Source organism: Pogona vitticeps, chromosome 9 (assembly GCF_051106095.1).
Source record: "Pogona vitticeps strain Pit_001003342236 chromosome 9, PviZW2.1, whole genome shotgun sequence".
In the NCBI taxonomy this organism is placed as follows: domain Eukaryota; kingdom Metazoa; phylum Chordata; class Lepidosauria; order Squamata; family Agamidae; genus Pogona; species Pogona vitticeps.
In genome coordinates this window covers 7,440,741-7,455,115 of record NC_135791.1, presented here as the reverse complement: position 1 = coordinate 7,455,115, position 14,375 = coordinate 7,440,741, and the positions used below count along the sequence as shown (strand labels likewise).

Sequence of the window (14,375 nt, the reverse complement as noted above, 5' to 3'; positions counted from 1 at the left end):
TGTGTTCCTTTTTTTCAGAAAATGAAGGAATTAAAAGATCTGTCCTCATATTTTTTTTACTCCCGTGGTTTCCTTTCCCAATGCAGTTGGGTGCTGTGTGAACACAGTGACTTCCGAGGCCGCCAGTGGCTGTTGGAATGCATGGAGATCACCAACTGGTTGACATACAGTGGACTTCAGCATATTGGCTCCCTTTACCCCATCAGGCAGGTGAGTGGGTACCCAGCTCTCTGGTTTTCTAAGGGTCAAACTCAATGATAGCTTTTTAAAAACAGAGTATTTCCCAAGTAATGAAAGCTGTCTGTCTGACATTGCATGTTTTTTTCTCACCTGCGTATCTTGCATTTAGCATGCTTTGTTTTGTATGAGTCATTCAACAGCAGATGCAGGCTTGAACTTGGGATGTTCTGGTACATATGGTAGCTCTAATGAAGTTTAGGTGACACTGCTCTGGCTTGCGGTATCAACAGAAGCAATTTAACTAGATATGTGGAGTATATTTTCTTGATCTCTCTCTCTGCCAAGAAAAAACTCTGCGGTTTGTGCAGAGGGGTGATTATAATTCCAGAAAACAGAAAGAACATGGTGGATTTGGGATCGCTGGCAATAATGGATAATAAATCCACAGCTCCTCCTTACTTCACCATGGGAAATAAACATGGAATGGTCCAAATTTGTCAACATTTAATGAAATTTTGCCTTATAAGAGCCGGACTAGATTTAATAGGTTTAAGAGAGAAACAGCTCTCAGTTGAATGTTCGGTACGCATTGCCTGGAGAAGAAAAGGCAAAAAGGAAACATTTGGTTGCAATCTTCAAATACCTGAAGGGTTGCCCTGAATAAGAGCGGTTAGACCAGTTCTGTGTTTGTTCCAATCAGGAAGGAATAGATCTAACAAGCAAAAGTTGGTTTAAGCAAAAGATTAGGAGAAACATCTAATGAAAGGGCCTGTTCAACAGTGGAATGGGTGCTGCCACACTTAACTCTCCTCCACGAGAGATATTTAAGCATGGGGCTGGAAGTTATTCTGTCAGCGGTGCTGTGGTCGCGTCCTGGATTTGAACAGGATGATATCATAATGAAATGGTGTTTTCAATCACATCGAAATGGGACAGCGTAGCTAGTGATAAAGGCTTGTAGCAGCTACATTTAGAGGGCCATGCATTGGCTTGACGATCTTAAGAGATCACCAGCCCTCAGTTTTATGATTTTTGTGAAGTCTGCTTGCGCTCTTCAGTCTCTGTGAAACCTCTTCATGGTAAGAGGAGACCAATAACAGATCCAATTACAGTGAGGTCTCTGTAGCATCCAGCCCAACCCGAATGCACACAGTGATGTCGCTTCTACCTCTGTCTCACCTTCTTCTCTACCCTTGGCAGAAACGGATCTACTTCCGGATAAAGAATGTAGAGCTGAAGTCCTTCCTCTCTGTCCCAGACGATGTTGAAGACATGAAAGCTGGCCGCGTTCTGGTCTCTGAGCCCAGTGACAAGAGCAGCTCCATCTGGTACTATGAAGAGGGGCTTCTGAAGAATCAGGTGTGCAGGCTCATTCCCCGATGGTTGCATGCAAAGCAGGGGTGGGGAACGTTCTGTCCTCCAGACGCTGATGAACCACTACTGCTATCCTACCTTTACCCTTGGCTAGGACAAAAATGAAACAAAGCCCTAAAGACCAAGAGTTCTGTCAAACTCTGAAACTAGCACAGTGATTGTGGAATAGGCTTTCATGGGCTACAGCGCTTCCCATCAATGGAGTGGTCTGGATGCTTACCGCCTTTCTTACACCTCCTTCTCATAATTGACGTAGAAAAGGGAGGGAAACAGAAAAAAAAGACAAAATATGGAAACTGTGAGGCTGAAAAAACAAACCCCAAGCAGTATTACGAAGTAGATGTGTCCCAATCCATCTTCGGCTTTTAAAAATGAAAAATCAGAAATGAGGAGGAAAGGATGCTTTTACTGGGTATCCTTTTCTATGTGAAAATCCCCTTCCTGCTGCTTTTTCCCACCCATGGAGCAAAGCTGGTACCCAGATCTTTCTACAGCTGATTTTTTTGAAACATTAAAATTTGGAAAATTGTTGTGTTATATTATATTATCTTGCCATATTGTGTCACCGTTGATTCTTATCTATCAGTGCTGTAATTATTGGCATTCTGAACGACACCTCCGTACCTAAGACCCCTGGAGGAGGGTCAAAAAGGAGATCACTTGGGCCAATCCTGAGCAACGTGGGCTCGTGGGTGCTCATCTCCATCACGAGCACGTCTTTCCATCCTGATGGGTTTTGGTTCCCAGTCCAGGACAAAGACAGCCCAAGATATTTTGCATGACAACCATGAGAACTTACCACGAGATATTATTACAGGGAACATGTTCCCCTAGTTACTGTGAGTAAGCAGGGAAGCTCTGAGATAGGTAGGGCGTAAGGTGAAATTACTGGGCAATATATGTAAGAAATAAATAACCATGACGGTTGGCCTCCAGAGTGGACTTGACCTTTCTTGGCTTTCAGGTTGCGCCCTACATGAGCCTGCAGGTGATCGGTCCGGCGGGGAAGGGCTGCAAGGTGGTGCTGTGGTCCGAGAGCCGACTGCCCCGTCAGACGTGGCGAATGGATTCCTTTGGCAGGATCTGCAGTCAGATGTTTGAAGACAGGATCCTGGATGTGAAAGGTGATCATCTTGGCTTGGGAGGATGGGTGGTGGAGGAGGATGTCCTGCTAATCAGAGGGGCAGGAGGAAGGTTGGGAGAAGAGGAAGCAAGCAAAATGTGTCAAAAAAAGAGAAAGACACGGATAGCTAGACCAGCTTTAATCCTGTTCTTTCACTTCTTTAGTTCCTGGAAATGTCTTCCATTCATTTTTTTCCCCTGTATAATATCACCATTGGGTTGGTATCTTCACAACATGTCCTTTGCATTATCTAAGTGTAATTCTTGACTGCAGGGTAAGTTTGTACTGAGAGCCCCTGAGAGTTTGGGCACAGACTTAGCGATCCAGGTTCTAATACCCACGGAGCCACAAAGTCCACGTGGCGTCCTTGGAGCGAACCCTTTCTCTGGCTTTCAGTCTGACTCCACCTCAGAGGCTTATTGTGAGGATAAGGTGGGCTAGCAGGCTGCTATATAAACCACTCTGAGTGTACTGGAGGAAATGTAGGTCATCAATGCAGCTAATACATTTTTTAAAAAAATATCCTCCCCAATATTACAAAGAGAAGCATTTAAGCGGTCGGAGAGACCGTGCATTGAGTTCATGGCAGAAGCAAGACCTGAATCACCGACTTTCTGCTCTGCTGATCATGGAAGCCACCGGGTGTGCCAGCGACGCCTCCACTCCTGCTAGGAGGACACCCACTATTTGACATCATCTCTCTTGGGAAGGTGCACCTCATGCCTTTCTAAGTGGAAAACTGGCAGTCTTTATATCTTCCAGGGATATCTGCCTGACCCATTCAATCTTCCCAGGCCTGGCAGTTGAGAACATTGACCTTGAGAGAGGCCCAGAAAGAGAACAACAGATACTGGGCCTTCTTGGCAGTGGCTCCCCACCTTTGGAATAAACTCCCACCTGAAGTACAATTGGCCCCTTCACTGGGAATTTTTAAGAGATCTTCCAAAACATGGCTCTTTAGACAGTGGTGCTTTCAGTGCTTAAGTTTTTTGCTCCGCCACCTTGTAATTTAAAATTGTTTTCATATTTTCATCTTGTCTTCTTTCCTAGTTTTAAGTTGATTGGTATGTTTAATTTGATTTCTTATATTGCTTTTATGTTTGTGAACTTTATTTAAAATGTTATGTGTTTCTTTATTATGTTGTCAGTGGTACAGAGTGGCCTTGGCAGCGAGATGGGCAATACAGTGGTGCCTCGCTTAACGATTGCCCTGCATTACAGCGAATCCGCTTTATGACAATCTTTTTGCAATCGCAAAACGATGGTCTGAATGGGGGAATTTTGCTTTGCGATGATCGGTTCCCTGCTTCAGGAACTGGTTCTTCGCAAAATGATGGTTTTTTAAACAGCTGATCGGCGGTTTCGAAATGGCTGCCGGGTGATTAAAATGGCTCCCTGCTGTGTTTAGGGACAGATTCCTTGCTATACAGGCAGCTAAAATGGCCGCCTTATGGAGGATCTTCGCTGGACGGTGAGTTTTTACCCCCTTGGAACACATTGAACAGGTTTCAATGCGTTTCAATGGGGTTTTTATTTACGCTTTACGATGTTTTCGCTTAACGGTGATTTTCCTGGAACGGATTATCGTCATTAAGTGAGGCACCACTGTATAGAAATTGAATGGATGGATGGACGGGCGAACGGATGGATGGACGAGACTACATGATACATGCAGAGGGATTGAGCGGAGTGTCTGAACTTGATTCAGATCAAAAACAGCACAAACAGACGGGGCCAGTTTAAACCTTCCTAACCACATGCTTTTTCTTTCAAAACACACATTCTGAGGAAGGGATAAAGAAAAGGAGAAGCCCTCCATTGTTCCCTTTTTAACCCTCAAATTGTGGAGAAGAATTGACTTTAAAAATCTGGCTGCGGGAGCGATTACAAGAACAATAAGCACCACTTTTGAATCAGGTTCTGCATGTTTAAAATCAGTTTAAAAAACCCCAACTACATGATGTGCAGTGAATCCAGAGAGGTGGAATGAGTGCAAAGATACCACAAAACATGTGTTTGGCTTCCTCGTGTCACTCGTTTCCCCTTTTCTCTGCACAGGTGGCACGTCTTATGACCGAGATCATGCCATCCTCTGGGACTCATCTGAAGAAAGACCCACGCAGATCTGGGATTTCCAGGTGCTCTGAAAGAAGGCATAGACAGGAGAGCGTGACATGGACGGATCCAGAATTCACTTTGGAAGTTGTTGACGTTCACCCTTTCCAGATCATTCAGCGGTTTTGAGGTGCTAAAAAGATGTATCCTTCTGGCTTGGCATCTGGGCAGCAGGTCCTCTTTTGCCTACTGCTTTTATTGACTCACGGAAAAGGCAGACATTTTCTGTCCAGGTGAAAGACTCCTGGTTCTTCTTGTGATGGGGAAGAAAGCCACAATGGATCCCTTTTTCTGATGCTCACAGTTAAGTTCAACTATCACAAATGACTGAGAATGCTGTAGCGTTTTAAAAGATGATGGACAAAGAGAAGATGAACCCCCCCCCCATACACGCAGAAGGAGTCAAGATCCTGAGGCGTGCTGGTGTCCTTATGCACACAAACACAAATATCCTTGCCCCAGTCTCTCTTTTTTCAAAGGGAATAAGCTATGCTGAAAACTTTGTGTATGCACTTCTGTATGATAGGATGCCTTTTATAAATCCCATCTCTGGCTGGTTTGTTGGGTTCTCTTCTTTGCCATGGGGACATGCTCCTGGGCGGCTGCTGTGTTCGATAAAGTGTCATCTTTCCTTCCCTCCAAGTAGCTCAAGGCAACAGACGTGTTCCTTCTCGCTCTTTTTATCCTCCTAGCAGCCTTGCGAGGTAGGCCAGGCTACGAGAAAGGGATTGCCCCGAAAGTCATCCCATGAGCTTCACAGCCAAGAGGGGGATTTGAATATGGTTCTTCCTAGTCCGGCACTCTAGTGTTTACACACACACACACACACACACACACACACACACACACACACACACACACACACACACACACACACACACACACACACACACACACACACACACACACACACACACACACAGACACACACACACACACACACACACACACACACGATGGCCAAAGGGTGCCTCTAAAACCAAATAGCCATAAAATGTATGGGTTTGCCCACAAGGATTGTGATGGAAAATAGAGATGGGATTTCATTCATTTTTCTGCCATAAATTTACCAGCATCCACATGTTCCTGGATGAACAGGATGGAAACAATGGGAGATTTGGACGATGGGGGGGGGGAGTCAAACGTGGGGGGGAAAGCAAAATTGACAGATTTCTCTTATCTGTCATTGATCCAGGAACTGCCAGATAGCTGCTAGATAGCTCAGTGGTTTAGGCCTCTGTCTGTGGAGCAAGAGGTTGGGAGTTTGATTATACTCCGCTTCCAACTGGCACTGTATTTGTGATCAGCCCATAGCGGCTTCAAGCTTCTCTGTACCACTGAGGGATGCAAGTGTGGAGGGTAAGGGGCCAAGTGGAAAGTAGCTCTGCCTGCACAGGATCATTGCCTCCATGAGGTCTGCGCCATATTGGTTCTGCTTCTTGGGCTACCATCAGTGGAGGCTCTGATTTTTAATTAGCATCATCGCCCTCGAAAGCATCTCCAGCAGCACAGCTGGAAAAAAACAGTGTTTGCCTGCATAAACTGGAGGACAGACTTCCTGGAACTCTGACATGTGCGTGCAAGAGAAGATTTCAGCAGGGGTAGCTTGCCTGAGAAGAAGCTAGACTGCAGATGTTTCTTCTATGCAAGGATCAAAGGCAGAGTGAGGGGAAGCGATTACCTTAGAGCCACGTTGGGTCTGCATCTGTCATCGTAGAACTGAACTTGGGAGAAAAATAGCATATATTTTTTAATTTTCAGCTATGAGTGAGGCCAGGAAGTTATGGTATAAATGTACAGGAGTTTGCTTTTCCAGTGTGCATGTTGTGAAATAAACACATGGTGGTTTCTCTCTCTTTCTCCTTCTTTAATGTAGCACCCAAAGGAACCGGGCTGTAAATCCAATTTAGGGGTGAGTGGGAGTATTATTTTGGTTTGCTTTTGGTAAGAATGCATCCAGAACTTGCACATTTGGATACCTTCAAGGTGGGAAGAATTAGAGAGTATTTTAAAAAAGGGAAAAGGACAGCAGAACCTGGCATAGGTTCATCGCTCCAAGACGAGGGCTTTGGAGTGCTTAACAGTCTGGGGTTCCATCCTGTATAGCTTCTTCTGCAATGAATTAAGGATGCAGGTCTCTTTCTCAGATGTTTCTTAAGGTGATCACATGAAAAAGAAGACATAGGCTCACTTATCTTTAACAGCCATGCAGAAGAGGGATTTCTCGAAAGTTTAGGTTGTCCTGCAGTCCACATTCATTGAAATCCCTTCCCCCCCACATCTATTAAAAGGGCAGAAATCCTCTCTACTTTATCATCTGCTGCCCTTGATCTTACCGTTACCACTTATATAACATGCAAATGCAACAATGAAAAACCCTGTCCATTCTTTCAAAAAAAATTAGGTGTAGTTATTTGGATTTTGCCGGCTGGAATCCGTTAAATCAAAGCGCCATATAGTTACTCCACTGTAAATATGCCGAATGTTCTGTCTTGACAACACGAATTGGACAAGGCAATTGTGCAGTTGGTTGCACAAGGCCAGCGTGACTGACTGTACGATGTGTTGGCAGAAGCGCTTCATTGTAAATATTGTAAATAAATAAATGAAGAGCACTTCAGCCTTAGAGCGATGGAAGTTATTGCAGACATAATGACAAGTTACACCCATATAGCTATGCAGTTGGATTTCAGCAACTAGCAGAAGTTTGGTGGACGATGGGGAAATATTTCCATTTGTTTGAGAAGAGCTTACCAGAATCAGCAAATGTGTTTATATTTAGGACCTAAAGAGAAGTTTAAAAAAATATAGCAATGTCTTAGAGCAGTGGTCCCCAACCTTGGGGCCTCCAGATGTTCTTGGACTACAACTCCCAGAAGCCTTCACCACCACCTCTGCTGGCCAGGATTTCTGAGAGTTGAAGTCCAAGAACATCTGGAGGCCCAAGGTTGGGGACCACTCTCTTAGAAAACAAGAGCGACAGATTTCCCCATCTCTGCTCCATTCATTACAAGCCAGTATCATCAATGGCCAGCTGACTGAGGAAGATGAGAACTGTAGTCAAACACTTCAGGAAGGTGCCTAGGTTGAGAAAAGCTGCTTTGATACATACCCCAAAGCTGACTGTAGTGTGTGTGTGTGTAATGCCGAATTTCTTATGCATGAGCTGCTGAAATTCCTCCTTCTGTTAAAGATGCTGTGTGTGTTCTGTGCCGTCAACTCAGAACTGACTTATAGCCACCCTAATAGGGCTTTCAAGGTAAGTGAGATATTTCAGGAGTGTCTTCACCACTTCCATTTCCCCAGCGAGTTTCCATGGCGAAGTGGAGATTCGAACCCTGAACTCCAGAGTCCTAGTCCGTTACTCTACCCACTGCACCACCCTGGGAGTCCAATGATGCAGTAGCCCTCTCCTTTGTGCACTTGCCATTCTCTCTGAGTGCTAGATCTGCTAGCATAAGGCAGACCTATTCATTTGTTTCCTAATACTTGTTAGCGTCCCATTTACCAGTTCCGTTGATTGCAGTTATACCTGAGATGTCTCAGGAGGACCCACACCTCATCTGTCTTCGGTAAGTTCAGTGGGCTATAGACTATTTGTCTTTTCAACCAGTAGAGGGCAATGTCTGTTCCTGACAATGCCTAATATATGAGCGACAGTGGTACCTCGGTTTACGAACTCCTCAGTTAATGTAATTTTCGGTTTACGAACAAAAATCCATTGAAAAGTATGTCTCAGTTTATGAATTTTTCCCACAATATGAAGCAGGCTTGCATTACACCTGGGAGCTTTATAGTTCCACCCCTGTGCATTCCTGTGGGAAACCGCATTTCGGTTTGCGCATTTTTCGCATTACAAAACGTCCCAGAGAACGCATTAATTTTGTAAACCGAGGTACTCCTGTATTCCCAAATTGACTTCAAGCCATTATTAATCCTTAAGCGCTTCTTTTTAGTTCACACAAACTCAGGACGTGGTCACATGGGGAACCGATTGCATTTTGCGTGGCTTGTGAAATGGTCTGGTACGACCTATTTTCTAGCCATGTAGAACTCCAGCCTGACCCAAATCCATGCCCGAGCTTGACCCTTTTGGTCTACCAGTAGAGCTGCTACTTTCTGGAGTGATTCTCTGGCAGACGGAAATGTCGCTTCAAGAGAGATTGTGGCATGCTGCACTAGCCTTTCCTGTGCAGTCAAATGCCTGGCTTTGGACGCCAGACTGGCCAGACTGATGTTGGTTCTGCAATAGGAATGTGAAATCAATGTGTGTTGCATTCTCCTCACTGGATAGAGTTCACTTCTGGTAAATGCTAATTTCTTTTAAAAATGAAAGTATGGGGGAAAGCGGTGGCGCTGTGGGTTAAACCGCAGAAGCCTCTGTGCTGCAAGGTCGAAAGATCAGCAGTTCGAATCCACGCAATGGAGTGAGCTTCCGTCTCTTGTCCCAGCTCCTGCCAACCTAGCCGTTCGAAAGCATGTAAATGTGAGTAGATAAATAGGTGCCACCTCGGTGGGAAGGTAACGGTGTTCCATGTCTAGTCGCGCTGGCCACGTGACCACGGAAACTGTATATGGACAAACGCTGGCTCTACGGGGATGAGCACCGCGCCCTAGAGTCGGACATGACTGGACTAAATGTCAAGGGGAACCTTTACCTTTTTATGGGGGAAAGTATGAAAAAAAAAGGTTTGGTTTCCTATTTTCTCAATAGTTACGTGGAGGAAGGCAATTCAGGAAAGGCTGATCTACCAGCTCCACTTGCCAAAATATCCCACTTCTGCACGACGATTAAAGTTACAGGTGCCCAAAAATATGATGTGTCCATGCATGAGGAATTTGGCATTCAGACGGATGTTTTTAGAGTAATTGCCCCAGGCATTGTCTCGTATGAGTTGCAGGCTTTTTTGTGGGGCAGGCACAGTGCCAATGGTCTAGGCCTGAGATAATAAAGGGGAGGGCAGATCAACACAGCCACACATGCGGTGCTAGACTCAGTCCGACCACAGAGATACTTTAAAATTACAATATTTCTGTCCAACATTTTCTAACCCAAAGAGCACCGAGACTGGTACCATTCTTTTCCAAACCGTGGCAAACTGGGAAAAGATTCAGATGATTCGATGAGTACTTAATCAAATGCGCTGCACATTTCTCTGCCCTCTGAACTGAAATATTTTCCTCTGATTGTGAGGACAGGTGTTAATATACAAGTCACTAAGTTTGTGGAATGTCTGAGAGTAGTAAAATGCAAAAGAGGTTATTGTGGATGCAGAAGAGGAACTTCACTCAGGTAGTTAGGACAAGCTACTTCTGTTAAAATCCCCTTCTCTACACCACAGGCAGAAGTTCCTCATTTCACTTTTGCATCTGGCCACCAAACACTTTCCCCTTGAGGAAGGAAAACACAGTGATGGCCTTTTTGCAGAAGGTCAGGTCTTAATTTGAGCCTGGGCTAATTATGGCTGAGCTCTTGCAGTTTCTTATCCATCACAGAGTTCAGCTATGGAACAAATAACATATTGATACATTTCTACTCGTGTGTCATGAAAGGATAATCTCTTAGGGACCCTGTCGTCACATTATCTGTCTATGGAATTGTGATGTGTTGGAACAGAGCAGTCTCCAGATACGTTGAACTATAGCTCCTACTATCCTAGCTGGGACTGACGGTAGTTGTTGTCCAACATCTTTGAAGAGTGCCAGGCTAGGAAAGCAAGAAGATATAATAGAATCACTGTCTTTCAACCAACTGAGCCTCTACCCTAAGTAGACTATAGAATGGGAACACCGTGGCTTCATCCTGATGCATGACATATAGGGTGGTCGGGTGCAGAAGATAATGCTGGGGTGGGTGGGTTCTTTCCATAGCTGTAAAAAAGAAGAGTAAATGGTCAACAGGTGTGGCTTGCAGGACAAGACACATTTGATGGAATTCTTTAAACTATGAAAGGTACAGGGGCTTCTTTTTTTATTTCACATAAGGTGAAGAGGGATCCATTTAGTACAGTAGGGAGAAAATGTATACATGTTCAGTCGTGGAATTTGTATTCATCACCAGCACTGAACTCACAGTCTTTTCAACCAAAATTTCTTCCCTCGGTGGCTCTATTTCAAAAGTCTTAGTGAGAGATGGAGGGAGGCCCTGTCATTATTATTAATGCAAAGTTAGAAGTCCTTTGCTGATCTGCTGTACATCACACCGATGGCTGGCATCAAATTCATGACTTTACGTCTGCCCTTGGGTGAAGATTAGCCTTTCTGAAAAGTTGAAAGAAAGCGAGATAGAGGTAACCAAAAGCTGATGCCCATGTAATTAGTAATTCTGTAGATCAGGGGTCCCCAACCTTGGGCCTCCAGATGTTCTTGGACTGCAACTCCCAGAAGCCTTCACTACCACCTCTGCTGGCCAGGATTTCTGGGAGTTGAAGTCCAAGAACATCTGGAGGCCCAAGGTTGGGGACCACTGCTGTAGATGGTTAAGGTCTTTGCCTACTGTAAACAGTACCAGCAAAAATAAATCCATGCATACATCCTAATCAAGGTTGCTCAGAAGGAGTGTTGAGGGGAAACCGGTAGTGGATTTTCATGTGGAAAGGAAATGTGAGCTTGGCTCTGGTACTGATCATGAATTCTTGGGCTGAAAGGAACCCTGTTCCATTTGGCACTTGCATGAACCACTTTTCGGCAACACAACTTGGCCTTCTTGTTTATCCAGATTCTTTCTAGCCAGCATAAGCAATGCTGAGGGATGAAGGAAGTGGCCAATCCAACAACATCTGGAGGGCTACCAGTTGCTCAGTCTTGTGATATAAGGTTGTAGGAGTATTTTGACTAGGCTCAGCTAGACATTGTGTAGATTTCAGGACTGATGAAGGACTGCAGGGACAAACAATGGCCACTCCCCTCCCCCAATGCTATCTGAACATCCTAAACTCTATCAGTTATTTGGATCAAGCTAAAGTGTACAAGGTCTCGGCAGCACAGAGAACAGAGGTTGGAATCAAAATTGAACAGATGACTTTTTATGGACTACACGGTACTGAAAATTTCATCCACTGGCTATGGTGGCCGGGGGATCCTGGGAGCTGTAGTCAAAAAAGTAACTTCCACAAGCTCTGTTGGAGCCAGCTTCTTTTTCCTTCCTCTGATGAAGTGCTATGGAGAATTTGAAAATTCCCTCTCTACTTTGTGATGTCTTGGCTGGTCCTAAGAAAAGTATTGCCTGACGCTGGGCCTGGGTTTTTTGCTTCTGCAAAGGAGGGGGAAGGATTCAAAAATGCTCTCATGCTTTCTCCCACATGAACATTTTAGAGAAGAGGTATAGTTCATAGCGGTGAACAACAGGAAGCCTCTCCCTCCTATCTTTCTTGTGATCAGAAACCGTGGGTTGCCGCTTTTATGTGCTGTGTGGGAAGTGGAACATAGGTGCCCGAAGATCAAGGCTGAGTGAGAAAGTGAACCATGCATGCATCCGGTTTTAAACACTGGGTTTCAGGTGCAAGAGAGCTAACCGTTCACTCTGCTTCCTCGGGATGGGGTGAGGAGAAACCCGGGGAGGGGGCATTAGTTTTTCAACAGTCCCCGTCTATAATTTTGCACCTGGATTTAAAATTCCGTAGCGGCGCCATTTTGCGCCAGGCCAGGAAGGCACGCCTTCGAAAGATGTGTAGTAAAATGGCTGATTTATTTAAGGCAGTAGGTGTAACCCCACATCCTGCCTCATGGTACAAAAAAATTAAATAGATATCTGTTCTGTCATTCCCATGAAATAGGGTTTGACATAGCACCTATAGCTCTCTTCAATGTTATTCGAAAATCAGGAGGTTTTAAGAGTCTATTTTTCCTGCTGCACAAATGTGCCATCTGACACCTACACTGAGGCATTAGCAAAAGCGTGCCTCACTCCTCGCTGACATCATCTGTCAGTACAGTTTTCACCAGTCAGCATCTTACCTACCCTGCAGCAATGATTTTTTAATGAATCTGCCTGAGGTCAACAACAAAGTAAACTACCTGTCACTAGGAATTTATTATTATTACTTTTTAAAAGACAGCACAGCTATGATTCTTGCTGCTTCCTATTAAACGTGCAAGGCCCAGACTTGTAACACGCGGTGCCCACTCCCTACACATGACTGAAATCGGATGCTTTGTCTCCAAGAGTTTCCCAATGCAAAGCAAGTGCCCAATTCTCCTTTACTTTTCCAGCTACATGTTTGTGTCCAAAAGGAACCCCCAGACCTCCTGGAGAGGGTGGAAGTGGCCATTTAGTACGTACAGTTGGAAGGCAACAGTCGGAAAAGCCTCTTAATGTGTTATGAGGAGACTAGATATTGATAGAGAGTAATTGTGGTGTAGAGGATCGGGTGACAGACTGGGACTCTGGAGACCTGGGTTCAAATCCCTGGTCAGCCATGGAAACCCATTGGGGGACAGCAATGGTAAAACCATTCCTTAAATATCTCATACACCTTGAGACCTCATTAGGATCACTGTAAGTTGCATGCTCCTTGATTGCAAATAACATTGCAAGACATAGACAAGGCTTTTCAGGAAGCCTGTTCTTTGTTTAAGCAATTGCAACAATAAAAAGACTGATTTAATGGCTAAGAAGCTTTTGTTTATTCATCAAATTGAACTAAACTGCACGAGGGTTGTTAAAGACACCAACAGAGAATTTCCAGATGCCACTTTCTTCCTCTTGTGTTGCTTTTGTCTTGAGCGGCTCTCAGGAGACAATATGAAGATAACTTCCTCGAGGATTTTACCTTCTTGTTAAAAAAAGGGAGGGACAATGGGACACCACAATATTTTCATGAAGGTGAATTCCAATTTTTCTCTTCAGTAAAGTGCCCGGCTCAGGCCTCCTTTGCATATCATCTGTCATGCATACCATGTTGGTATGTGTGCATGCAGCGAAGATCTACCCTTGATATGTCTGATTTTTTCTTCTTTAGCTTTGTAGGTTTTTGGGCCTTTGTGGTGAAGACTGAGCTGAGTAACCTTGGAGCATGGTGTGTTGGCACATGAAACAGCGCTATGTATTGATTGCAGCTAGAGCAGTAATGCTGGCTGGGTTGTCGAGACTACAAGTTAGCAGTAGAATGGATGGGCATTCCCCAAAGGCAGTCATGGTTCGGACAACTCTCTGGGTGATAACACTCCTAGGAGTGAAGGTCCAGCCTCAGTATACTCGGAAGAGATGAAAGAGGACCAGCATGAGGGACAGCAGAAAGAAAGATGGCCCACCAAGGCTTGCAGCTTGGCCACTTGGCTTTGTAGGAGAAACAGAAGAGGTGCTGAGAGACTCTCCAGCTTCGTTGGTCTCCTGAAAGAGTAATAGGAAAAGATATCTGACACAGTGCAAAAGTTGCATTCAACAAACTGATGACATCATCATCGTTCATCAACTTGGAAGGGCAGAACTAGAAGGGACCCTATGAATCACTGATTCTAGCCCATTTCAAGGAGGCTCAGTGGGGAATCAAACTCCCAACCTCTGGCTCCACAGCCAGAGACCTAAACCACTGAGCTCTCCAGCAGTTCAATGTAGGAGGGGCTTTCCACATAGGCAGAAAAC

At 44.8% G+C, this 14,375-nt stretch overlaps 1 protein-coding gene across 1 annotated transcript in view; it reads left to right on the top strand.

Annotated features, from left to right (window-relative positions):
- The window catches only part of CRYBG2 (crystallin beta-gamma domain containing 2), a 60,243-nt gene extending 46,166 nt beyond the window's left edge, over positions 1-14,077 (top strand). Inside the window, exons 18-21 of the mRNA XM_072980014.2 lie at positions 87-210; positions 1,381-1,539; positions 2,519-2,678; positions 4,736-14,077. Of these exons, the coding sequence (XP_072836115.2) occupies positions 87-210; positions 1,381-1,539; positions 2,519-2,678; positions 4,736-4,824 (532 nt within the window). The 3' untranslated portion in view covers positions 4,825-14,077. The remainder of the gene's footprint in view (positions 1-86; positions 211-1,380; positions 1,540-2,518; positions 2,679-4,735) is intronic.
- Positions 14,078-14,375: the final 298 nt, after the last annotated feature.